Source organism: Eptatretus burgeri, chromosome 10 (genome assembly GCF_056783735.1).
Source record: "Eptatretus burgeri isolate ZD-2024b chromosome 10, Ebu_testis_v1, whole genome shotgun sequence".
Classification (NCBI taxonomy): Eukaryota; Metazoa; Chordata; class Myxini; order Myxiniformes; family Myxinidae; genus Eptatretus; species Eptatretus burgeri.
Window position 1 is genome coordinate 94,329,541 of NC_140970.1, and position 27,302 is coordinate 94,356,842.

Genomic DNA, 27,302 nt, shown 5'->3' on the forward strand with positions numbered 1-27,302 from the left:
TTTCACTCAAGCCGACTGGCAGGGTCTCCGAGCAGCCATCAAACTTACAGACTGGTCTCCTATCACTACTTTCTCAAACATCAACTCATCCTGGGAATTCTTTCAAAGAAACTTGCTCTCCCTCATGCACAGATTTATCCCCTCTCGTCTTCAGTTGTCCTACCCTTCCTCCCGCCCATGGTTTACTGAAGCTTGTGGCGAGGCAGTTGTCCTGAAACAACTTGCCTTTGCCTCATGGAAAGCAAACCCAACTGAGGGCAATCTCAATTCTTTCCACAAAGCTCGGAACAAGTGTGTATCTACCCTCAGGAGAGCCAGAAAACAACATCTTTCTCATCTCAAGTCTGAAGTCTCAAACCTCTCTCCCTCCTCAAAATCCTGGTGGCATTTAATCATATCTGTTTCTGGTGTATGTTCCCCCTCCATCCCCTCCCTTACCTCAAATGGCCGCACTGCTGATTCCACACGTGATAAAGCTGAATGTCTAAACTCGGTGTTTGCAGCTAAATTTTGTGTCCTAAACCCATCACTATCTCTACCCACTTTACCCAGTCGCACCCAACTGTCCGTGGACTCTGTATCCTTTTCTCCTGACAAGGTGGAGAGCTTGCTTTCAAACCTCGAGTCAGATTCTGCAACCGGTCCAGACGGCATCAGCCCACGTGTCCTCAAAGCCTGCTCTTCTGCTCTTGCTCACCCTCTCTCTGATCTATTCACCCTCTCATTTGCCCAAGGTCATCTGCTATCTGCTTGGAAATCTGCGAACATCACTGTCCTGCATAAGAAAGGTGCAAAAACAGATCCCTGTAACTACAGACCAATCAGCCTTCTCCCAATCATCAGCAAGGTTATGGAATCCATCATCGCTTCAGACATGAAATCCTTCCTCTTCTCCAATGGCTTGATTTCCAATCATCAATTTGGTTTCAGACAAGGTCACTCTACCCTGGATATGCTGCTTCTGCTCTCCCATCAATGGATGGAGGTCCTCAATGCCAGACAGGAAATCCGAGCCCTATCCCTGGACATATCACGTGCTTTTGACACAGTCTGGCACCCTGCCCTACTCACCAAACTCTCTTCTTATGGTATCCAAGGCCATCTCCACTCATGGCTCGCAGACTTCCTCTCCTGTCGCAGTCAACGTGTGGCCCTAAATGGAGTTCTTTCATCCCCTCTTCCTGTGCAGGCTGGAGTTCCTCAAGGTAGCATTCTGGGCCCTGTTCTTTTTCTGGTTTTCATCAATGATCTCTCGGACTCTCTGGAAAATCCTCTATTTCTCTTTGCCGACGACTCCACCCTCTGCCGTACCATCTGTCATCCCTCAGACCGGCAAGCAGCAGCTTCTTCGCTCACTGCAGATCTGGATAAAATCACAAACTGGTCCAACACGTGGAACATGTCTTTCAATCCAGACAAATCTCACAATCTCACTATGTCTCTTCGAAAGGACCGTTTAGAAACCCCCCCATCCACTTTCTCAACAATCCTCTGGAAGAAGTCTTTTCTTTCAAGCTTCTGGGTCTCACTATCTGCCATGACCTTTCCTGGGAAAGTCACATTTCCAACCTCGCCTCAAAAGCCAGTCGCCGACTGGGAATCCTCCGTCGTGCGAAGTCCTTCCTCGGCCCTCTTGAGCTCCTGACCACTTACAAAGCTTTTGTCCGTAGCCTGATGGAGTACTGCTCTCCCCTCTGGGCTGGTGCTCCTGCCTCCCACCTTTCTCGGCTTCACGCTGTCGAAACCAGGGCATTTAAGATCATCGGCATCTCCCGCAATGAAGCTGAGTCTTTGGGCCTCTCACTCAATCACCGCAGGTTGGTCGGTGGTCTTTCTGTCTTCTACCGACTCCTCTCCAGCCTTGCCCCCCCTGCTCTCTCTGCGATTTGTCCCCACCACATTTCCACAGGGCGCTCAAGGTCTGCCAACAACCCCCTTCTGGTAAAACTTCCAAAATCACGAATCACTGCTCATCTTCACTTTCATTCCTCTTTTTTCCCGCCTTTGGAATAAACTTCCTCACTCTATTCTTTCCCATTCTTCCCTCCAGGCTTTCAAAACAGCCGTTCACCACCACCTCTTATCTTCCCCCATCCAAATCCTCGATCTTTTCTACCCCCGATAATCCACCCAAGCCCACTTCCTTCAATTCCCCTGCTTTCCTTCCTGAAAGTCATTGTAATGTCCATCTTCTCTTCGCCATGTTCCCCGTCCCATTCCCATCCCTCTCCCTTCCACAGTTCACCTAATGTGTCTGTTCCCCACTGTTTTGTCCCTTCCACTCCCGCCCTCTTGTCTCATGCCTCCTTGCTGTGAGTTGTGTGCTTGCTCTCATACGAGCCTCGACCAAGGTATACAAAAAAAAAAAAGAGAGAGGGAGAGAGGGAGCGACATCGACAGTGAGAGAGACGGAGAGAGAGACAGAAGACAGAGAGAGAGAGAGACTGAGATAGAAAGAGAGACAATGAAATAGACAGAGAGACAGTGAGAGTGTTCCGCAAATGAGGGACAGACATACACTGACAGACATACAGACAAAGTGTCAGACTTTTTCAATAAAATTAATTTCGTGAGAAAAACTTACAATGCCGCAGCTCGAACACGTAATCTTGGTTTGTTGTTGGCCATAAAATGTGTCGTAAATGATGGAATTGTTGAAATACGATTTGTTGTTTTCCCACGACTTCGCTCCTGCAACCTGTTCCACAAAACATACAAATGTGTGAGCAACAGCCATTTCACAAAAAAGTAAAACAGCCAGGAAATGGTGGCACTCCAATGATACCAACGTTCAACAGAAAAGCTTGAGACCGAGAACAAGAAACAAAAACATGGAAAATATGACAAAGAATACCAAGTAATATCAAGGACATTTGGCCCATCATGACTGCACCACACCAATACCAGATTAAATAAATCCATCAATCCATCAAAAGGACTGAAGTAAATGGGATTTGAATCTGGTTTCTCAGCATCACCAGCCATTGGTTCAGATAGCAATGCTAAACAGACCGAGGCAAGCTCTTGGTTCTGTTCTCAACAAAACAGACTGAATGAGAAGACGGTTCCACAGAGCGAATGACCTGAGTGCGAGGCTAGACGGTGTAGGACGAGATTATAACCAAAATTACGTCGGGTAAAAACACAAGCAGCTCCCGATCACTGTTAAAATCAGGGGCGACATGTGGTGGGATGGATGTGAAGAAGATCCAGGACAATATGGGCTTCGGAGGATCCATTCCCAGCTCCTTCAACAGTGTCTGCAGTGTTAATACATTTCCAAGAGAAAGACAGAATTAATGATGAGATGCAAGGAATAGCTTTAAATTTCCAGAAATAATTAAATCCTTCAAGTTTTATACCATAAGAAGATTGATGAGTGAATCAGGAAGGAAAAATACACAACTCATGCAACAACGACGTGGTGATTCTCCAAATACGAGTTAATCCTTCAAAAAACAGAAAAATTAATTGCTCGTCTCATTTGCCTCTTGATCACTCACGACATTATTCCACATTTTCTCACAGTAAACAATGAATATTCCTCAATAATTAAACTACCAACAACTAGTGCAGTTGCACAGCAAGGCAAGCATGAGGTCTGATGTTTGACAACCCAGTGGTCTTCATTCAAGGCAAACCCGATGTGAGACTGATAAAGATCGGTGTAATGATGGGAAGTTCTGTCTGTGACACTCTGTGGATCAATTGCAATGAATACGAGTGTTAGTGTCTCAACAACGCTGTTGATGTTATAAATGTTCGTCAGGGCCATATTTCGGAGGCAAGGCAAGTGGATTGCTTGCATGGAGGTCGATCACGTGATCCAGGGCCGACATAAAATTGGGGCCTCCACATTATTGTGAAAACACATTTTTTTTGTTTAAATAAATGCCAAAAATTTCCATCCAATTAAAAAAAACCTGAGTAGTTTCAACGAAATGAAGGATTTTATCAAACTTTTATCTGGATAGAAGGTAAATGTAAGCATCCATATTTATTCAACATATTTGTCATTTTTTTTAGGATTTAGGAATGTTTTGATCATGTGGAAGTCGTTTCGTTCTGCATCTGTCTTTTGTTCCTACATCTGTCTTTTGTTTCATTTCATCACGTGACATAATGAGTCAGAAGCCTGACAGTCACCGTCACCGTGTGCATGAGAGTGGCGCAGCGAAAAGGAAGATGGCCGAGGAAAAGGCAGATCGACTTGCTGCTGTCATTGCGAAGACACCGACAATTGATCAGTGGTACAAGGGATCGTCCGCTTCAAGTTCTCAGCCGCAGACAGAAGATGAAAATGAAGAAGGAGTCCAAACTAAAGATACGACCGCTGATGATACTGAAGTTGATGTCACTGAGGGAACGGGAATTGATGATAACAAGGATGTGGAATTCACTGCTGTTGCCGCAGGGAGACGACAGTAGATCCCAGAAGTGCATGAAGACTCTGTTTGAATGAACATCGATGGGACAGGAAAGACTGATCTCTCTCACACTCATGAACATTGAGAGTGACCTTCTGCGTCAGCTGTCCATTGATGAAATTGTGGATGACTTTGCCAGTCAGAAGGCGCGTCGAGTCAATATGACAAAGTGAACGTCCCACACAGCAGCTGCATGATCTTGTGTATCTGATGATTTTATGAACATCGTTCCACCTGATGTATATTATATTGTTATTTGCAAAAATTCCAACCCTCCCCCACTCTGTCGACTGCACTCTCTGCTCTCTGTCGCTCTCTGCTCTCTGTCGCTCTCTGCTCTCTGTCGCTCTCTGCTCTCCACCTTCTCCTACTTCTCACCCAAAATTTTTGGTTAATACGACGACGAATTGTTCTGTCGGCGAAGCGACGGGCCGGCTCTGTGAGTTAATATATCAATTTAAATTATTCCATGGACTTTAAAATGTCAATTGCGTTGTTCTTCTGGCTTCACTCAGAGACAAAGCTCTGAGCTACTTATACTGCCCACTGTGAAATGGTGGTGCAACATCGGGTGGCATTGGTTCAATTTATACAACGACAGAGTAAAATATCCTGGATGTGAAATAAAATTTGGTATCAACATTATTCATGCCTGTTCTCCCGCATTTCAAAAGTGAATGCTGAGGTTTTCAAAGGCAACATGGGAAGTGGCCGCCGTAAACTGGAGACACACAAACGCACGGACAGACACTATGGTTTGCAACTTATCAAAAATGACTTCCCTTCCAAGGCCAAATAACTTCAACACAGAAAGAGATCATTCAGCAAGTCCAGCCTGTACAATGGTTGCCAACATACGAGGAGAGGAGAGGAGAGGAGGAGATTGGGACCATACTCTGTGCAGAGCATTGGTGCTGCTTTTGCAGTCTCCTTGGCTATTGGGCACAATCCTGGACGGGTCGCCACTCCGACACAGTATACCAGCATGCTGGCACTCATTACGCCGACCTCGGAAGGATGACAGGTCGAGTGACCACCACCTGGTGTTAATTTAACAGCTGAGTACGATTTGAACTCAGCACCTCAGGATCCAAACCCCACCACCCTAACCATTAAGCCAACAACAAGCATAACATTTGACAGTAGGTCCAGTATGTGCTCTATCCTTTGTAAATGTTTGACATCAAGCAAGGAAGCACCACACACCATGTTTGAAGCCTTTGATTTTGCGAATGATTTCGCCGGGGTTGAAACACCGACCACCTCGACTCAGAACGGACGCTCCAACTGGAACGAACTACATCATCGAGTCCACCAAGAATTAAATTTGAGGTTATTTTGAACCTTTGAAGTTTATTATTCAACGTTCTTTTCAGGTGACAATGCCAAATGGAGGCGTTTCTATCATTAAATGACGACTTTGCACCGCAAGCTTTCTTCAAAGACTTGTTCATATCGGCCACTGTTATAAAGAATGCAGACATGGTTTGTTCAAGTTGGTGATAAACTGAGGGTCATATCTTCACGCAATGTTCAACAAACCAATTCCATGTTGTGTTTATATTGTTGTGGTTACCAAATTCGCAAACCACCATTCAGGTCCCTGAGGTGAGATATCTCGGTAAGTACATGTGTAGTTAGGCCCAAACCCGTTGTCTAGTGGGAATACATGTCATTTATGCGTGCTGCGACTCTTCAGGATAGCCGTTTTTCTTTTGCTATCTTTATTTTGGACCAACCGCCATGATTACCACCACAATCACAACATCAACCACCAACCACAACGCCGCTTCACCACAACCGCCACGACCTTCCCGTCACACCTCGCAACCGTCGCATCGCCACCGTTCTTGCCCCGCTGTGGGTGCCGGTGTTGGACTCGTGCAGGGCGCGCGCCGAACAGCGTGTACAAAATCACGGATTTTGTGCTTCAAAAACGGATCAAAAACGACACACACCCACTTTTTGCCGTCCAATCGGTGAGCGAGGGCGACTGGCCCCGCCCCAGGGCGATCGATATATGCAAATTTATGGATCAAAAAGCCTTCACGCCCACTTTTTCTCGGGCCAATGGGGAGCGAGGTGAAAGGTCGAAGGGAGGGGGTCAAAGATGAGAGGGCGAAGCTACGGGGCTGATAAAAGGACCGTGTTCGTCAGTCCAGAGAGTCCAGAGGCGGAGAGTAGGAGAGTCCAGAGGCGGAGAGTAGGAGAGTAGGAGAGTCCAGAGGCGGAGAGTAGGAGAGTAGGAGAGTCCAGAGGCGGAGAGTAGGAGAGTAGGAGAGTCGGAAACAGAGAGTCAAGACTTCGCGGGCGGTGGAGTTGGCAAGAAGGAGCTGGTCGGCGTCGTGTGTTGGAGTCGGAGCGGAGGGGACGGAGCTGTGGAGAGGCGGCGAGGGCAGACGAGGGGGTGCTCGCGTCGTGCAGGGAGCTGCATCCCTGGGAGGCCGACAGCGCGACCTGGCCGAGGTGGAGACGCTCGTCGCGGGATAATAAAAATCCTCTATACCCCGAGCATCAGCAACCCCCTCCTGTTTCCCCCCGCGCTGAGATAGTGCGACCAAGGGGGCCCCTTTCCCACCCCCTACCAGACACTGCCCGCGAGGCCCGCGGAGTTGAGGCGCCATCGCCGCTCCGCGTCTCATCACCAGACGGGTAGGCGCGACCCGGTCTCGGCCTCAGGCCCGCCTCATCCTTGAGGGTATTCTTTTCCTTGGTTTTGGGTATGTGTTGTCGGCGCCGTCTGTGAAGTAGAATTGTATAAGTGTTGCCGTGTGCTCGGTAGTCGGTATTAGATCTGCATTGTGTTTTCGCTTTTACATTTGCTTTTTGTGTAAATTGCATTGTGTCTTTTCTGTGTGCTTTTGGTGGAATTGAATGTGTGCTTTCCGTTCGTCGCGAATAAATGTGCTTTGTGTTGAACTGTTTCCCGCTTCGCTTCGTCATTTCCTTCATTGAATCCTCATCTTGCTTCACGTAAAGGGTTGGTAGTGGGCTGAATACGCCCGATAATTAATCGAACCGTCGAGGTCGACGATAACACCGCTCGGTTATTCTGATAGTACGGAACGGGTCGCTTAAGTGGCCCGTGTCCGAAGTCGACCTGCGGCGAGGTGCGATCGCCCGGTCTACCCTCCGCGTGGGTACTTAGGTCGGTCGAATTTGGCGAGCAACCCTATCCCACGCGGGGGCTGATTGGCTCGATCGCGGTGAGACCGAAAGGTCCACCCGTGACTGGTTCCCGGCGTTAGTCCGAGAGGGTCACGACTGGATTGTCCGTCCGGTGGGCGACGTGCCGCGATTCGAGTTACGTGGCCGTCAGCACGCCGGCGGGCGCGAATACCGTAACACTGGTGTCAGGTCGTGCGATACAAATTCATCGCCATCCTCGCGGCACTGGTATCGGAGAACAGGTAAACGGGCTCTCCTGTCTCCGGCTAAATTCACGGGAATCGGTCCAGGGGTGAGAGAAGCGACCCCCGATTCCCTCCAAATTACGAGCGAGCGAAATTAACCCTTCACGAGAAGCAAGATGGCGTCTCAAGGCGAGCGGGAGCCGGGGGTATTAGAAATGTATATGTGTAGTAATGTAGAGTCCATGGTCCAGGATGGAATCCCCGAGCAGGAAATGTTGATTGTGCAGGAACACGGACTCGCCCAACTGAACCCAGAGCCCGAAATGGGTGCGGCAGCGGCCGCGGTGTATGACACCTCCCCCCCCCTCCTCTCCACCAAAACCCTTCCCCAAACCTTGCCGAAACGGCTCAGCTGAGTGCATCCGACATGGCCCAGCTATGCGCCATGCTGGCGGCAATGAACGAAAAGATGAATGCGAAAATGATCGAAAAAATGGATGCGAATATGAAAAACGAAATGAAAGGCATGAACGAAAAGATGGATGCGAATACACAAAAAATGGATGAAAAGATGGATACAAATACAAATGAAGTGAAAACGACGATGGATGCGAATACACAGCAAATGAGGGAAGAGATGAAAGAGCTGCGGGGGGAGACGCAGAACATGGGCCGATGCCTGCAGGCGGGCATGAAGGCCGTGAGCAGGGAACTTAAAATGGCGACTCCACGTGTCGGAACGAACGAGCTGGAAGGGGGTGCAACGGCTGACAGGCCCGCGGTGGAGGCGGGTAAGGAAAAAGTAATTCGGGAGACAAGAGACGAGGTGAAAGTAATTGCGAGGGAGAGAAAAGAACAATTAATACGGAAAACAAGGATGAGGTACGCGGAGATCGTGAAAGAGCAAGGAGTGAAAAACAGGGAAGGACGGGAGCGACTTAAAGAGAAAGCAAGGTTGACCTACATAAAGATAAGGGAAAGACGCCAGAAAGAAGCAGAGACCAATAAACACGATGAAGACGGGGTGAGTGACGCACACACACACACACACGGAGGTAGTGGAGGATAATGGGGGTGAGCTCGCGGAGCGTGCAGGGACCCGGTGCGAGCAGCTGGATGGCCTCCTCCAGGAACGAGGGGAGGGAGTCTGCCCCCTTGAGGCGAGTCACGACCAGGTGAGTTCCGTCGTGCTTTGCGAGGTTGAGGGGACGAGTGCTGTGGACGGGTGCACGGAGAGCTTGGGGGGTATAGAGGCCCCGGAGACCCTTGTGGGGACACGAATCCCCAGTGTGGTTGTCCCTGTGTGTGGTGCAAGGTGTGAGTGCGTCCCCGTGTGTGGAAGCGACCCCGTGTGTGAGTGGTGTGGTGGCGATGGTGCCGGAGTGCGTGCTTCCCAGCACGCCGTGTGTGGGTGAGGCACCGTGTGTGAGTGAGGCCGTGTGTGTGGATGAGGCACGGAGTGTGGGTGAGGCACCGCGGGTGAGTGCCCCCGCGTGTGTGGATGAGGCACCGCGGTTGAGTGCCCCCGCGTGTGTGGATGAGGCACGGAGTGCGAGTGAGGCACCGCGGGTGAGTGCCCCCGCACGCGTGAGTGAACGGCTGTGTGCAAGGTCGCTGTGTGCAAGGGAGACCGTGTGTGTGAGAGAGCGGTATGAGAGGGAGATGTCGGTTGGCATGCGGGAGCACGCAGCCGCGTCTCCCGGTGTGAATGTGATGGAGTGGACTGTGTGCGTCGTAACACGCAGGTATGCGTGTGTGGAATGGAGACGGAGACGGCGACAGAGGAGAGAAAGCCGAGTAGCGGCTGGAGTTGTTTCGCGGACCGTGCCGGGTTCACCCAGCAGGGAGCACGAGGTTCGTGCTGTGCAACGCACGAGACCACCACGTGCTCGCTTGCGAGAGTGAAGTCCCGGTCCGGAAACGCACGCGGTGGATTTGCCGATCCCGCGGACGGACAAAGTTTAGGCAGGTAAACGGATTTGGACCGGACGGGTTCTCCACGCGATCGTGTGTGTTAAGCTCCAACGGGCAAAACACATGTGTTCGCGTGGGGAACCCCTCGAGACGTGGGGCTTGTGTTTTTTTTTTATGCGCACGGTGACGTCATGGCTGCACGTGGGGTTGGAATCCGGCAGGAGGGGTATCTCTGCCGGATGGTACCGTCCAAGGAGGGACGAAGAACACGTGCAGCTGCATGACGTCACGGGCAGGTGCAAAGTGCGCGAGCTCTGAGTTGCCGCGCAGGTGCTGCGCATGGAAAAAAAAAAAAAAAAAAAAGCAAGCCTCACTTTCGGGTGCACAGGATTCCTGGGCAAGGGGTGAAAGACCCCCTTACCCTGGGCACAGGATGGAAACTAGTTAGGGGGAAGGGTTAGCTTAGTTAGACCGACTTCATGGGGCAGGGGTAAGTCCTCATGGAGTCCGTGGAATGGATTAGTTAGAGGGATTGTAGCCAGATTTAGGTTGGGAAATAAAATGATTTTTTGATTTAGGAGACAGAGACAGACTTTGGATGTGTAGTGGGGATGTAGTTTAGCTACGTAGGTTAAAAGGAACGTGCTGTAGTATAAGGGACGACGTGGGAGCACGAGTTAGTTAGGGGAGGGAGTTAGAAGGATGGCAGAGTTCAGCGGTGAGTGGGTTAAAGAGTGGTGAGGCGAGTACGTGTACATGTTGAGTGAGTGAGGCCAGCGGGTCTGTGTGAGTGGAGCGAATGGGGAATGCATGGTGCGATGAGTGATTGGGGGGAGGAGTGACTCCCGCCCAAGGGACCCCGGGGTCAGTGTAGAGTGAGTTAGCTGGGTTAGTCAAATTGAAAAATGGAGGTCGTTTTGTTGTTGGTGGGAATGTAGGCTCGAGACCCATTTGGAGGGGTGCAGGAGCCCTGTTGACGGGCTTGGGAGCGTGGCTGCGAAAGGTGAGTATCGCTGAGTGGGTACCCCGGGCACCAGGCTAGTCGGCCGTGGTAGGCCAAGGGTCCATGGGGGGCCGGGATAGAGTAGTGGGCACGGGTGCGCCTGCTTGGTGTGGGGGCCCGGGGCGCCATTAGCCGCGTGGGCAGTGTTGTGGGCACGGGTGACCCTCGGAAAGGGGCCCGGGAGGCCGGCCTGCCACGTGTGCGTTTCAGGGGAGGTGCCATGGGGGGCACTCCCCGGTGTTAGGGAGCTGGTAGGCTCGGAGGCAGTGTAGTGCCCGGGGGTGCCATAGCGGGAAATTCGGCAGAGGGTCGTGCCTGCCAAAGGGAGCCACGTGTCCCAGCCAGGAGACCGTGTGAGGGCACGGAGAGAAAATTGGGGGGGCGAGGCCCGAAATTGTAAGGACACCAACACAGGCGACGGGAATCTGGGTTGTTAGAACCAATAGTTTAAGCGAGAGGCGCTTGTTGAAAGCCCCGGGGTAGTTTAACAGTTAAATGGATAGGGTAGATTAGGAAGTGTACCCCTCCGCACCATCCATCCCCTCGCTGTCGTTGTGGGCCGCTGGACCCACTTTGGTTATAGATCGCCGAACTCTGGGGAGGCCATTCTGAGGCTTCGTTGGGCCTCGACACAGGACGTTAGCTCTCCCTTGTTCCCCTCCGGGAAGGGAACGTAGGGGTTGGGAGTAGGCTAGGTGACAGGATAGGTTAGCCGAACAAGGACGATAAAGGGGGTTAGGGGACGATTTATAGTGGGGGAGTAAAAATAAAAACAACAGAAAAAAATTAAGTTGGGGCTAAATTGGGGTTTGACAAATTAAGGGAGTGGGTATGTACAGTGACAGGCAAAGGCGATGGGTTGGGAGGGAGACAGGTAGGTAGGTCCAAGTGGCCAGCACCACCGCACTCCCTCCACCAACCTCCACTGAACGGCAAAGGCTGGCCAGCTTCATCTGCAGCTGCTTAGCTGCAAGGCCTGTGCCGGCTGGATCGTCTGCCGGCTGGCTGTTTTTCTGCAAGGCCTGTGCCGGCCAGTTCATCTGCTGGCTGTTTTTCTTCAAGGCCTGTGCCGGCCAGTTCATCTGCTGGCTGTGTTTGCCTGCAGTGGCCTTCTTCTGCGGGTTGTGTTTGCCTGCTGCCTTTGCCATGCCATGCCCACTGCCCACGTTCACCAGCCCCGTTCAATTTTTGCTTTGCCCCCCCCCCCCTGTTCGTTTCCATGTGCGCCAGGATCAGAAAGCAACAGTTTGCAAGCTGCAAGAACTGCCCTGTTGGCAGCTACAACACGGGCCTGCAGTGGCGGCCCGTGCACCGTGTTTGCGTCCATCCATTCATCCATCCATTCGTTGTGTTCATTGCGTGTGCCACTTGAGCTGGCACGGAGACTGCGTTTGTGCAGCCCATGCACCGTTGTGGTTCACTGCGTTCAGTTCAAAAGGGAAGGCCTTGGACTGCGTGTGAGCAGCCAGCCACGTTCCCTGTCACCTGCATTGTTTTGAGCCAGAGACTGCATGCGGGCAGCCTGGCTCCCTGCTAACTGCTTTTCTTTGTGCAGAGTTCAATGATCCTGGGCCATGGTTTAGTGTAAAATTTGTAAGTTAAGGTTAAGATGTACTGTAAATATGAGTGCGCCCCCGGCATGTATGTCTTAGCGCCGGCAATTTTATTTAAGTCGTCCGTGTGAGTGAGTTTGTTTAGATAGTTACGCAGCCCTCAGGTTATTTATTTTGGGGACACGAATACCATGAATCTCGCACTCAGGGATCCGTCGGTAAAATGTACAAGGGGAAAACTACACATGATGGCACACGAAAATTTGACGACTCAGGACGAGTCTGTAAAAAGGGGAGGGGGTAGCGTTGTGGTTACCAAATTCGCAAACCACCATTCAGGTCCCTTAGGTGAGATATCTCGGTAAGTACATGTGTAGTTAGGCCCAAATCCGTTGTCTAGTGGGAATACATGTCATTTATGCGTGCTGCGACTCTTCAGGATAGCCGTTTTTCTTTTGCTATCTTTATTTTGGACCAACCGCCATGATTACCACCACAATCACAACATCAACCACCAACCACAACGCCGCTTCACCACAACCGCCACGACCTTCGCGTCACACCTCGCAACCGTCGCATCGCCACCGTTCTTGCCCCGCTGTGGGTACCGGTGTTGGACTCGTGCAGGGCGCGCGCTGAACAGCGTGTACAAAATCACGGATTTTGTGCTTCAAAAACGGATCAAAAACGACACACGCCCACTTTTTGCCGTCCAATCGGTGAGCGAGGGGCGAATTGGCCCCGCCCCCAGGGCGATCGATATATGCAAATTTATGTATCAAAAAGCCTTCACGCCCACTTTTTCTCGGGCCAATGGGGAGCGAGGTGAAAGGTCGAAGGGAGGGGGTCAAAGATGAGAGGGCGAAGCTACGGGGCTGATAAAAGGACCGTGTTCGTCAGTCCAGAGAGTCCAGAGGCGGAGAGTAGGAGAGTCCAGAGGCGGAGAGTAGGAGAGTAGGAGAGTCCAGAGGCGGAGAGTAGGAGAGTAGGAGAGTCCAGAGGCGGAGAGTAGGAGAGTAGGAGAGTCCAGAGGCGGAGACTAGGAGAGTAGGAGAGTCCAGAGGCGGAGAGTAGGAGAGTAGGAGAGTCGGAAACAGAGAGTCAAGACTTCGCGGGCGGTGGAGTTGGCAAGAAGGAGCTGGTCGGCGTCGTGTGTTGGAGTCGGAGCGGAGGGGACGGAGCTGTGGAGAGGCGGCGAGGGCAGACGAGGGGGTGCTCGCGTCGTGCAGGGAGCTGCACCCCTGGGAGGCCGACAGCGCGACCTGGCCGAGGTGGAGACGCTCGTTGCGGGATAATAAAAATCCTCTATACCCCGAGCATCAGCAACCCCCTCCTGTTTCCCCCCGCGCTGAGATAGTGCGACCAAGGGGGCCCCTTTCCCACCCCCTACCAGACACTGCCCGCGAGGCCCGCGGAGTTGAGGCGCCATCGCCGCTCCGCGTCTCATCACCAGACGGGTAGGCGCGACCCGGTCTCGGCCTCAGGCCCGCCTCATCCTTGAGGGTATTCTTTTCCTTGGTTTTGGGTATGTGTTGTCGGCGCCGTCTGTGAAGTAGAATTGTATAAGTGTTGCCGTGTGCTCGGTAGTCGGTATTAGATCTGCATTGTGTTTTCGCTTTTACATTTGCTTTTTGTGTAAATTGCATTGTGTCTTTTCTGTGTGCTTTTGGTGGAATTGAATGTGTGCTTTCCGTTCGTCGCGAATAAATGTGCTTTGTGTTGAACTGTTTCCCGCTTCGCTTCGTCATTTCCTTCATTGAATCCTCATCTTGCTTCACGTAAAGGGTTGGTAGTGGGCTGAATACGCCCGATAATTAATCGAACCGTCGAGGTCGACGATAACACCGCTCGGTTATTCTGATAGTACGGAACGGGTCGCTTAAGTGGCCCGTGTCCGAAGTCGACCTGCGGCGAGGTGCGATCGCCCGGTCTACCCTCCGCGTGGGTACTTAGGTAGGTCGAATTTGGCGAGCAACCCTATCCCACGCGGGGGCTGATTGGCTCGATCGCGGTGAGACCGAAAGGTCCACCCGTGACTGGTTCCCGGCGTTAGTCCGAGAGGGTCACGACTGGATTGTCCGTCCGGTGAGCGACGTGCCGCGATTCGAGTTACGTGGCCGTCAGCACGCCGGCGGGCGCGAATCCGTAACAATATGTTTAAAATGTATCTAGTTTGTCATCATGCTCTTTTTCTGGTTGAATATTTATCTTTGAATGCGTGCTCAGCTTTTCAAGCACAGTGGCCACCAGAAACGGGAATAAGACGAACCCACGGACAGACACCACGGTTCCCATTTTGTAATTGATGAAGGGTGGAAATTCATAGTTACACTGTCAGGAAGATGGAGCAAGTCGATATTGCAGTGGCACGGAGGAACTTGGTTCAGTTCTTCATGGAGTTTATCAAGAATGACCATCAGACATTCTTGGGCATCATGCTGCTCCCCATCATTGAAGTCGGGGGCCACCTTGCACATCGCCTCCTGTTATGAACAAGGGATTGAATGGACACAAGCTGTTGAACAGGTGGAGCTTATAATTGTTGATGGAATAAGTAATATTTTAATCAATGCCATGTTTTTTACATTCATCTGTATGAATCTGTTATAAATTTGGAACTTTTAATCTAATCACAATGAATATCGAGAACAAGGAAAGATTGCAAACCCTCATCCAGACTTGTTCCGTGTGGTTTTATGGTACGTATTCTGTGGACGTTCTCACATTCCAATTGTACATACTTTATAGACGTACTCACATTATAATTGCACACACATTCTCGCTGCACTTGGTTGAAAAAAAAGAGAATGTGTCCGACTGGCTACCACGAGGTGGTGATGGTGGCCAACGTTAGCACATTCTGTGCAGAGAAACAGACAAACGAACAAATGAAAAATCACTCACAGAGCGACACTTGGCAAAATGAAATGGCACTCCGCAGAGCGCAGACCTCCGCCAGGCTAAAGAGTTCACGTTTCGTATCCCACTGATAGCCCAGATCTGGATCCCGTCCTGAACCAAAATCGAGACTCTTCATCCTCGTCACACACCCAATGTGTCCACCAAGTTTCGACCGAATCCGTCCTTAACTTGAGATATCATTCATGCTACATCTCGTTTTTGCCCGATCTCTCAATGGTGAAGAATCACTTGAAAAATTCTCGTATCCGGATCCATATTAGGATTCAGATCTTCAATAAAATTGTGCATTGCTCTTTTTGGTCGGTCACTTATTCACCAAAAAATTCAGAATGATTGCCTGAAAACTGTGGCCAAAAAATCGTGTGAGACACAGACAGACAAACAGATAAACGCTGCAGACCAACATACTTGGCAAAAAAATTTTTTGCGAAGTTTCAAAGAAACAAACACATGGAACCAAATGCAATACCCTCCACTTTGGTGAAGGTAAAAAGATAACTTGTCGGTGAAAGTGAATGAAAAAACAAAAGGATTCCGAGCTCACCATGAAGTACACTGGATTAACAAAGTAGTCCGTCTTTTTCTTGTTGGTGAACAATTTCAGGACTTTACCATTAACAGAGAACTTGTCCTTGTTCCAAATGGCCGTGAGGAGTTGACTGAAGAACGTTGTTAGGTTTCCAAAGTCATCACTGTCAAAGTTCATTCCTGCCGGAGGTATGACAAAAGAGGACAGTGAACGGAAGAGCAGACAACGACGTTTCCTGATCTTGTTCAGACCTTGCTGTTGTGCTGGGTTTGCTGTGTCACTGGGATCACTGATGAAAATCACCAATCTCCACTCAAATACATTTCAAACTCCACATTGTTGTGAAGAGAAACAAGGGCAAGACCCTGCTTGGTGATGAACTTACCAATAAAGTAGGCCAGCACATCCGGAGTATTGGCCAAACACTGGACCACACAATTCAAGTAGCACAACAGGAACGGATTTTTCAGGCCAATGAAACCGACGGGATAACGGAAGGTGTCATCTTTCATGGATTGATGCTGTAATGCAGAGAGAGGGAGGATAGAAAGAAGGTTGAGTGGAGTGACATAATACATTTATTGTCCTCATTCCCAACACAAGCACAAACTTCATTGTCCTTCCTCTGACAACTGTTTTCTTGTCTATTCCCAACACATTCTACATGTTGTATGGCTGTCACCAAAGATAATTCATTTTTGTGAATACATAATCAAGGCTCGTGCAAGAGTAGAATTAGTACACTGAACGGATCAGGACACAGAGGGACAAAAGGAACAGATGAGATAGGACGGAGGATTGATGAAATTTCTAAAAACGAAAGATTGGGGTGTGTTCGAGAGGACAGAAAAGATCATGGTTTTGAATTGGGGATGATCTGAGATGGTGGTGAACAGCTGTCCTGAAGAGGTGGTGGGAAGATTGAATATAATGTGGAAGTTGGTTCTTGAGGTGGGAGAAAAGAGGCACAAATGAGTGGTGGTGAGCAGTGATCCTGGAATGTAGGTAATTTAATCAGAATGGGGTTGGTGGTTTAATGGACCGTGTTTGCCCTGCAGAATCCTTGAGGGACAAAGCACGGAAGGAGCAGAGGGTGCAAGACCAGTGAGGACACGGTTGATGAGAGAGAGAGAGAGAGAGAGAGAGAGAGAGAGAGAGAGAGAGAGAGAGAGAGAGAGAGAGATCAATGACCTGTGAGTGATGGCGTGGTGATAGACCGTGACACTGCTTCATCGTGGGAGATTCCAAGAACCTTGAAGGCCTTGGGATCTCCTGTGTCAAGGTGAGCAAGGTCTGCGGCAGAGGAGCCAGCCAGAGGAGAGAGCATTACTCCATTAAGCTGTGGAAGGAAGGACTTTCGACGACGGAGGATGCCCAGTCGGCAGCTCGCTTTGCACCCCAACTTTGAAATGTGGTTTGCCCAAGAAAGATCATGGCTGATAGTGAGACCCAGGAGTTTGAATGACCAAACGTCTTCAAGATGATTGTTAAGAAAGTAGATAAGGGGAAGGGGGGGTTGGATTGCCAGACAGTCCTTTCTGAAAGAGATGGAGAGAGTGTGAGAATTGTCAGGATTTTTAGAAATATCCCAAGAAAGTAGGTCAGCACATCCAGAGTATTGGCCAAACACTGGACCACACAAGTCAAGCCAGAGTCAAGTGTTTGACCAGCTTGTGATTTTCTCATGGTCTGAAGAGATTGAAGAGGTTGCAGCTTGCCTGTATGAAGGATGAGGGATGTCACGGCAGAGGGTGGAGTCAACAGAAAACAAACAAAGAACATTTTCAAGAGAGTCAGAGAGATCATTAAAGACCAGGAATAGGACTGGACCCTGAACACTGCCTTCGGGCACTCCAGTCTTGACAGGGAGAGGAGATGAAAGGATTCCAGGAAGAGCCACACCTTGGCTCCGAGAGCAGAGGAAGTCAGTAAGCCATGTGTGGAGTTGGCCATGGATGTGAGAGGAAGACAGTTTGGAAAGTAAGGCCGGATGCCAGACTGTACTAAAAGCACAAGATTTGTCCAGAGAGACGGCCCTGATCTCACGTCTGACATTGAGGGTCTCTGTCCATTGTTGGAAGAGTAAAATCAGCAAGTCCAAGGTGAAGTGACCTCATCTGCAACAAATTTGTGATGATGAGGTTGTTGGAGAAAAGAAAGGATTTCATATCAACAGAGATTGTGGATTCCATGACCTTGATGGTGATTAGAAGTAAGATGAGAGGTCTGTAGTTAAGGGGATCAGTTTTTCCACCTTTTTTATGGAATGCAGTGATGTTGGTGGATTTCGAAGCAGATGAAAGATGACCCAGAGTAAATGATATGGTGAAAATGGCGGATGGAGGATGGGGGAAGAGCAGCAGAGCAGGATTTTAGGACACATGAGATGATGCCATTGGGTCCCATTGCAGAGCCAGAGTCGAGGGTTGCACAACCTTCTCCACCTTCTCAGATGCAAAAGACACAGAGTACAGGCAGTTGGGGACAACAGGGAAGGATGGGTACCGAGTGTGAGGGGCTGGAGATGCAAAATTTCGAAGCAAACACAGAATTGAGGCATTCATCTTTCTCACAAGCACAGAGAGCTGTGGTGACATTTGAAGTGAGGAAAGGGATGGAGGGGGAGCATCCACCAGATACAGATGGAACAAGACACCACCAGCTTTTAGAGGAGGGAGACAAGTTTGAAACTGTTAACATTGAAATTCAAACTGTTATCTTGATTTTCCCGAAAACATCATCATCAAATACCTTTGGCATGTCCACCATGATCTTCACCTTGTCACCTGGCTCATCACATACATCACCATCACCTTGGATCTGCATGTTTTCTTTCCCAGCAGGTTCTTCGTTATCATTACACACATCTTGACCGTTACCTGCGGATATCAACAACTGTTTCAGGCAAACATTAAAAAAAAATGGTTCAGAGAAGTTTTCCATTGCCAGGATAACATTGACGGTCCCGGTGGGTGTGGAACACTGATTTTCACGTGTTGTGGTCGAACCCATCATCAATTTAAACTTGATATCTGCCGCACAACTTTCCCTTTATCCAGTGACGGCCATATTTTTTGTGACCACCACATGACCTTGACCTTCACCATTTATGGATGGAGTGTAAAAGAATAAAACGTGTCTCCATCGACAATCCACACATGAAACTTAACATTATTAAAATCGGAGGAAAATTATTCAAGTTCTGATCAAAAAGGTGTTTTTCATGAATTAGGTGACAACGCAAAAAAGTAGGTCAAGGACACAAATCAAATACCAGGTGTACAACTTCAGTGCAGGTACACTGTGATGATGTGAGAATATCTTGGAAGGCCAAGTGGTCTGAGTGATCCCGCATTCTCAAAATTGAGAGATGACAAACAAACCAGTTAATTTTTTTAAGACCACCATGTGAACTTGACCTTTGACCCGGAGCGACACGATGTAAATTAAATGTAAATGTGACTCCTTGTGGAGTCGAGGCGATCTGGGGAAGGCAATTTCGTTCTGAACAGACAAACCTAAATCGAGGTTTTGTGAAACAAGTTTAAATGTTCATAATTGTGTCACGAACTTAAAAATAGGTCAAGGTCAAAAAACCCCCATGTCACCCCGGCCCACTTTGTATTCCCATTGTTGATGTAAAATTTAATTCCCAAAGTCCCTGTCGGCTCCGAGATAAAGCTCAGACATTGATACAGCCCAGAGATTGGGAGTGTTGAGAGAGAAGGAAGAATTATCTCTTCTTTTTCAAGATGGAGGTTTAGTTCTCCTCGGGGTGTAAGAAACTCTGTGGGAAAACACACAAATTGGGGTCTCGGATTGGAGAAACAAACCCCACAGGAGCAACAAACCTTCCCCTGTGATACCGGAGGAGGTGGAAAGAAGAACAAACACCTCGTAGATTGTTGGTAGTTGTGGTGGAGACGAACTACCGGGAAACGTCATCAATCAAACTACTATCAACCAGTTCGAGTCCACACTGGAGACACGTTGTGTGAAACATCCATCGTTTTCCTCACCAAGGAGGTTCCAGGATCGTGAAGAGGGTTAAACAAGTCATGATTCACGTCTCGACATTCAGAAAATGGAGGAAATATTCAGGAGATTCACGACTCGAGTGAAAAAGTAATTATCAACACAGTTTTACATGGAGAGAGGGAGAGAAAGGGTGTTTGTACTTTTGGATGAAGATGGTCTGAGGTAATCAATCGATGATGGAGATGGAGGAGGAGGACACGGCGACGACGTGTTGGGGGGCGTGGTCTGTTGTGTTGGGGTGGGCGTGGTCTGTTGTGCTGGGGTGGGCGTGGTTGGTTCTCCCTCCCGAACACCTTGCGGTGTTGATCCAGGTGTATCTTCTGTTTGGTTCGGAGAAGCAGGATCGACATTGGAAGATCCAACATCGTTTCTTCCCTTTGAAAGATCCTTCTTGCTGCGATTTCTTCGTCCCAACTGCCACCACTTTTTTGTCCGTTTTACCTTTGGTGGTTTCGGCACCTCAGGAACAGATGAGCTGTGAACGGTGAACAAGAAACAAAACGTTTGGTCACAGAAACCTGCCCACACTGAACGAGTCTCCATTGTGTAAAATTATAAAATACGAGACATGTTTCGTGTTTATCTCTCACTTGGCTCAAAATTTCCCGTTTTTCTCACTCACATTTCAACATCACCCGAATGTTTGTTGTTAAATGGTTGAAATTTTCTTCACACAACATGGTATGTAATACCGGCGACCATCGGGGACTCGATACGATACACATTTACACCGAGAAAATTGGGGTCTTCCCCTCAACCCTGTACCCCCTCCCCCAGATGTGTGACCCAAACACGAACCATACTTGGGGACCCTGAGGGGACATTCAAAATCTGGGGGATTTGGTTCAGTAGTTGTTTACTTGTTGAAGCATATAGATAAATAAACAAATAAATAGGACCGGGCGACCTGAAGCTCACCTGGATCAGGAGCAACAGTCACTCAATCCCCCCTTCGACCCCCCCAGACCCTGATTTTATTTAATGCCGTGAATACACTTTGGTACATCATGGGTGGTGAAGGTTGTGGTCAACCTATTTGTGAGGGGTAGGGGCGAGGGGCGGATCAAACCGCCCCAATAGACCCCCTTAATGAGCACAGATTTTGATGCGTTCAATACACCTTCGTAAGGCATCAGGTGTGAAGCTTGTGGTGAAGTTTAATCTCACAGATTTATCCCCTCTCGTCTTCAGTTGTCGTACCCTTCCTCCCGCCCTTGGTTCACTGAAGCTTGTGGAGAGGTAGTTGTCCTGAAACAACTTGCCTTCACCTCAAGGAATGCAAATCTAACTGAGGGTAATCTCAGTTCCTTCCATGAAGCTCGGAACAAGTGTGTATCTACCCCCATAGAGCCAGAAAACAACATCTTTCTAATCTCAAGTCTGAACTCTCAAATCTCTCTCGCTCCTAAAAATCCTGGTGGCGTCTAATCAAATCTGTTTCTGGTGTATGTTCCCCCTCCATCCCCTCCCTGACCTCAAATGGCCGCACTGCTGATACCGCACGTGAAAAGGCTGAATGTCTAAACTAGGTGTTTGCAGCTCAATCTTGTGTCCAAAACCCATCACTATCTCTACCCACCTTACCCAGTGACACCCAACTGTCCCTGGACTCTGCATCCTTTTCTCCTGACAAAGTGGAGAGCTTGTTGTCAAACCTCGACTGAGATTCTGCAACCGATCCAGACGGAATCAGCCCACGTGTCCTCAAAACCTGCTCTTCTGCTCTTGCTCACCCTCTCTCTGTTCTATTCACCCTCTCATTTGCTCAAGGTCATCTGCCATCTGCTTGGAAATCGGCAAACATTACTGCCCTGCATAAAAAGGTGCAAAAACAGATCCCTGAAACTACACACCAATCAGCTTTCTCCCAATCATCAGCAAGGTGATGGAATCCATCATCACTTCAGACATTAAATCCTTCCTCTTCTCCAATGGCTTGATTTCCGATCATCAATTTGGATTCAGACCAGGTCACTCCACCCTGGATATGCTGCTTCTGCTCTCCCAAAAATGGACGGAGGTCCTCAATGCCAGACAGGAAATCCAAGCCGTATCCCTGGACATATCGCGTACTTTTGACACGGTCTGGCACCCTGCCCTGCTCACCAAACTCTCTTCTTATGGTATCCAAGGCCATCTCCACTCATGGCTCACAGACTTCCTCTCCTGTCGCAGTCACCGTGTGGCCCTAAATGGAGGTCTTTCTTCCATCCCCTCTTCCTGTCCAGGCTGGAGTTCCTCTAGGTAAAGTTCTGGGCCCTCTTCTTTTTCTGGTTTTCATCAATGATCTCTCCGACTCGTTGGAAAATCCTCTATATCTCTTTTCTGATGACTCGACCCTCTGCCGTACCATCTGTCATCCCTCAGACCGGCAAGCAGCAGCTTCTTCGCTCACTGCAGATCTGGATAAAATCACAAACTGCTCCAACACGTGGAACATGTCTTTCAATCCGGACAAATCTCACACTCTCACTATGTCTCTTCGAAAGGACCGTTTACAAAACCCCCCATCCACTTCTCAACAATCCTCTGGAAGAAGTCCTTTCTTTCAAGCTTCTGGATCTCACCATCTGCCATGATCTTTCCTGGGAAAGCCACATTTCAAACCTCGCCTCCAAAGCCAGTCGCCGACTGGGAATCCTCCGTCGTGCAAAGTCCTTCCTCGGCTCACCTGAGCTCCTGACCACTTCCAAAGCTTTTGCCCGCAGCCTGATGGAGTACTGCTCTCCCCTCTGGGCTGGTGCTCCTGTCTCCCACGTTTCTCGGCTTCACGCTGTAGAAACCAAGGCATTTCGGATCATTGGCATCTCCCGCAATGAGGCTGAGTCTTTGGGCCTCTCACTCAATCACCGCAGGTTGGTCGGTGGTCTTTCTGTCTTCTACCGTCTCTTCTCCAGCCTCGCCCCCCTGCTCTCTCTGCAATTTGTCCCCACCACATTTCTGCAGGACGTTCAAGATCCGCCAACAACCCTCTTCTGGTAAAAACTACCAAAATCACGAATCACTGGTCACCTTCACTCTTTAATTCTTCTTTTTTCCCACCTTTGGAATAAACTCCCTCACTCCATTCATTCCCATTCTTCCCTCCAGGCCATCAAAACAGCTGTTCACCACCACCTCTTATCCAAATCCTCGATCTTTTCTTCCCCCGATAACCCACCCAAGCCCACCTCCTTCAAATTCCTTGCTTTCCTTCCTGAAAGTCCCTGTAATGTCCATCTTGTGTTCCCCACCTCATTCCTCTCCCTTCCACAGATCTCCTAATGTCTCTGTTCCCCTGATTTGTCCTTCCCCTCCCCCCCTTGTCTCATGCCCCCCTTGCTGTGCGTTGTGTATTAGTTAGCTATCATCCGAGCCTCGACAAGGTATACAAAAAAATATATACATATATCGTGTTTTTGGTTCAAGCGATAATGACTGAAATGTTAACTCACTCACTCACTCACTCACTCACTCACTCACTCACTCACTCACCTGCAGACACTGCTCCATCGCATCTCACCTGACGAAAGTCCCCGTGAGCTAAAATGGAACACACGTCCATCAACACACAATAACACACACACACACACACACACACACACACACACACACACGCACACACACACACACGCACACGCACACACACACACGCACGCACACAAACACACAAAAACACGCACGCAGCCACACAGACATACACATATATACACACACACACAAACACAAACACATATACACACACACAAACACATATACACACACACACACACACAAACACATATACACACACACAAACACAAACACATATACACACACACACACACACAAACACATATACACACACACACACAAACACATATACACACACAAACACACACACATATACACACACACACACATATACACATATACACACACACACACACACACACATACACAAACGCACACCCACACAAACACATACACAAATGCACACACACACACACACACACACACACACACACACACACACACACACACACACACACACACACACACACACGTAACACGGGGCTACACACGAACCCATTTCTGATGAGTGTTTACAAAACCTGTACCGACACTTCGGGAGGTTAATCCTTCATCTGAAGGTTTAATTAGTTTCGTCATGAGAAACCGACTCCTCCTCGAAGCTGTCTCGGTTGGGTTCGAATCCCGACGCAGGTGTAAACTGTCATCCCGTTGTTTCACAGGCACGGTGATTTATCAATCAAGGTGTGTGACGTCCTTCGGATGGACGGAAAGCCGGGCGTCCTGTCAGCCAGTATTAGTTGGTGGAAGTTAAAGATCCCATGAAGTCCTTCGTGAGGAGAAGGCAAGCTATCGCCGGCACACTGAATGAAGGACAAATTCCTGCCTGAACTGCTGCTGGCAAGGCAATGGCAAACCACCCAGTGTGAGTGTGTGACCCTTTGCTAAGTGAGTGTTCCGCAGCACGGACGCTCTGTTAGCGAGTTCGGTCCATCAGAAGATGAGAACCCAAAAGGTTTTACCGATTCCATCACCACGGACGATTTCCCGTGATTGGCAACAAGAAACCAATCGATTGGGAACAAGTGAAGGAAACATTCCAGTTCGTGGTGTCCTGATCGCTCGACAAAGGAAACGATTAAACAATGACATCAAACTTCAGATCATTACGTCACACACTCGTTATTAAATTATTACCTTTGTTCCGTTAAACAACCGCAAAAAACTTTCTTAATCCTCTTGAAGAATCGAGACATGATCGCTCGTCGTGAACAGCACCGCGGTTCGTGTCACTATGAACGGGTGAACACGATGCCAAATAATATTTGGAATGTTCCGTTTATGACGTCACAAAGCACTTATGATGTCACAAAGGGATGGACGTTTATCTTTGGATGGACACACGCATTCAAACATGAAGAATTGCCTTGTTTGAGGGATGGGCATTATTAACCCCAATTGGACCGAGTCAAAAACGGGAGCTTATGGATTTGGTCTCGAATTTCGAGTCCGTGTGTGCGTGCGTGCGTCCGTAACGATATCTCGGACATGTAATGATGGATCGTTTTTATTTGTACTTGTAGAAAGTTGTATATTTTATTTGTACTTGTATTGCAGAAAGACAACAAAGGATGGTGTACGTATGCACATCATTTTGTTTCTCGATGCGATCAAAGATGGCCGACTTCGTTAAAAACACACGGTGTCGAACACGTCGTCCACCATTTGTCGGACATGCATCCACCGATCTTGTTCAAACTTGGAACACAGATAACGAACGATGGTTTACATTCACACGTCATTTCTTTTCGACATCAGATCCAAGATGGCCGACGAGCGGCCATTTTGTTCCTTTCATGTGTCCCCAACAATTTCTCAGACATGCATGGTCCGATTGTGTTCAAACTTGGCACAAGCAGAGTACATGACGGCACGCACGGACACCTCACTTCATTTTACCATCTGATCAAACATGGCCGACTGCTTGACTAGCGGCCATTTTAATTGTAAAAAAACCCGGTAACGAACGTGTCCTCAACCATTTCTCAGACAGACACGCACCGATCTTGTTCAAACTTGGCACACAGATAACGAATGATGTTTTACATGTGCACGTCGTTGTTTTTCGAGATCAGATCCAAGATGGCCGACGAGCGGCCATTTTAGTTGATGAAGTGATGATTGATTTCCATCGCTAATTTGGATACTGATGTTTTGTTTGTTGTTGTTTTCATGCTTCTGGGGTTCTATCCATTTAAATGGCGATTCATATGTGCATTGGATGGGAAGGATGTTGTGGGTGTTGTTACTAGATCTTGTCGACTTTTCATTTCCGGAACTCAATGTCATTTTCCTTTCGGGGATTATTTAATTATTAAAGCCGTTCCTTTGATCCTGTGTGATGGTTCGATCATGACATGGTGGCAGCGGTGACAGTAAAGATTGATTTCACCGAACTATGGAACTCTTCAAGCCACCACAAAACCTCTGTTCGGACGTCACAACCCTCGTTGAGAACTGGTGCCGCTGGTCCCAGCAATTTGAGCTGTTTTTAGAGACGTCAGGGCCCAGGCCTCCACGGCGGACAGTCAGAAAGCCGCCATTTTGTTTCACTGTGCTGGAGTGGAGGTAATTGAAGTTCACCACCCGTTTGTGATCGACCCCGCGTCAGACAGTAAGGGACTTTCAGACGCGATAAAATGGTTCAGTGATTACGGAAACCCTCGGAAGAACGTGGTGTATGAACGGAACAACTTGTTGGAGACCAACCAGCAGGATGGGCAGTCATTCAGCCATTACCTGAGGGATCGACGAACGTTGACCAGATCATCTGACCTTGTCGAAGTGGATAACATGATTCGGGATTAAAAAAAAATTCCGAATTTGTATAAGATGCCGCTGGAGGTAAACGAGCTGCGTGAGAAAGTCATGAGGTTTACAGAACGTGGTGTTTGGTGTTTAGTTCTAATGGCCGCTGGTTCCCAGGTCTTGTTCCGTGACACAAGAAATGTTTAGCATGTTTGCTGTTGTTGCTCCACCAAATCCCCACGCTTCCCATGTCAAGCAAAGTTGAAAGATTGTAAAAAGTTCCACCAGGAATGACCCAATATCAAGTTTCGTTTAAATTATTTTTACCCTTCTGACCCCTGTCACCAAGTACCCACCCCTGGTGCATGAGCTGGGGACAAACTTTTGTTTTTTAAATCGTTACACGTTACATTCTTCCTCGAATGTTGATTACATTTTCAACGTTTCATTTAAAAATGTTCCCGTAATTACATCTTGGGGGTTTTGACCCCACCCCAAGGAGTGGGGCCAAAAATGATTCTGCTCTTGCACCTTCGTGCCGCTTGTGTCAGTTATGTTGATCATAACTTTCTTAATTCTCTTGAACAATCGAGACATGATCGCTGTTGTAGTGAACAGCACCGTGGTTCGTGCTACTATGAACGGGTAAACACGATGCCAAAGAATATTTGGAATGCTATGTTTATGACCTCACAAAATCATGGACGCTACGATCTTTGGATGGACACACACATTCAAATATGAAGAATTGCCTTGTTTGGGGGATGGGCATTATTAGCCCCCATTGGATTTAGAAATGGGAGCTTATATGGATTTGGACTTGATTTTCGAGTCTGTGCATGCGTGCGTCCACAACTATATCTTCAGACATGCACTGACCAATTTTATTTGTACACAGCAGAAAGACAACAAATGATGGTACACATTTGCACATATCTTTTTTTTGTTTTTTTTTGTAGACCTTGTCGAGGCTCGTATGAGAGCTAACGCACAACGCACATCGAGGGGGGAATGAGACGAGAGGGATGGGAGTGGGAAGGACAAAGCAGTGGGGAACAGAGACATGAGGAGATCTGTGGAAGGGAGAGGATGGGGCGGGGAACACAGGGTATACAAGATGGACATTACAGGAACTTTCAGGAAGGAAAGCAGGGAATTTGAAGGAGGTGGGTTTGGGGTGGATTAACGGTGGGAGAAAAGATCGAGGTTTTGGATGGGGGAAGATAAGAGGTGGTGGTGAACAGCTGTTTTGAAGGCCTGGAG

General features: G+C 48.7%; 1 protein-coding gene across 4 annotated transcripts; it reads right to left on the reverse strand.

The window, feature by feature from the left end:
• Positions 1–2,574: 2,574 nt before the first annotated feature.
• Positions 2,575–21,226, reverse strand: LOC147019159 (uncharacterized). Of its 4 annotated transcripts, XM_085899482.1 has the most exons (7): positions 19,880–21,226; positions 18,453–18,580; positions 16,087–16,222; positions 15,717–15,880; positions 15,009–15,110; positions 14,581–14,733; positions 2,575–2,698 (listed from the first exon to the last, which is right to left on the reverse strand). In XM_085899482.1, the coding sequence occupies exons 1-5, from the start codon at positions 20,280–20,282 to the stop codon at positions 15,072–15,074; spliced, it is 870 nt and encodes a 289-aa protein (XP_085755608.1). In that variant the 5' UTR covers positions 20,283–21,226; the 3' UTR covers positions 2,575–2,698; positions 14,581–14,733; positions 15,009–15,071. The 4 variants fall into 4 exon arrangements, with proteins under 4 accessions (XP_085755608.1, XP_085755607.1, XP_085755606.1 ...); XM_085899481.1 differs by having other exon boundaries at positions 14,581–15,110; XM_085899480.1 differs by having other exon boundaries at positions 15,009–15,880.
• Between the last annotated feature and the right edge of the window lie 6,076 nt (positions 21,227–27,302).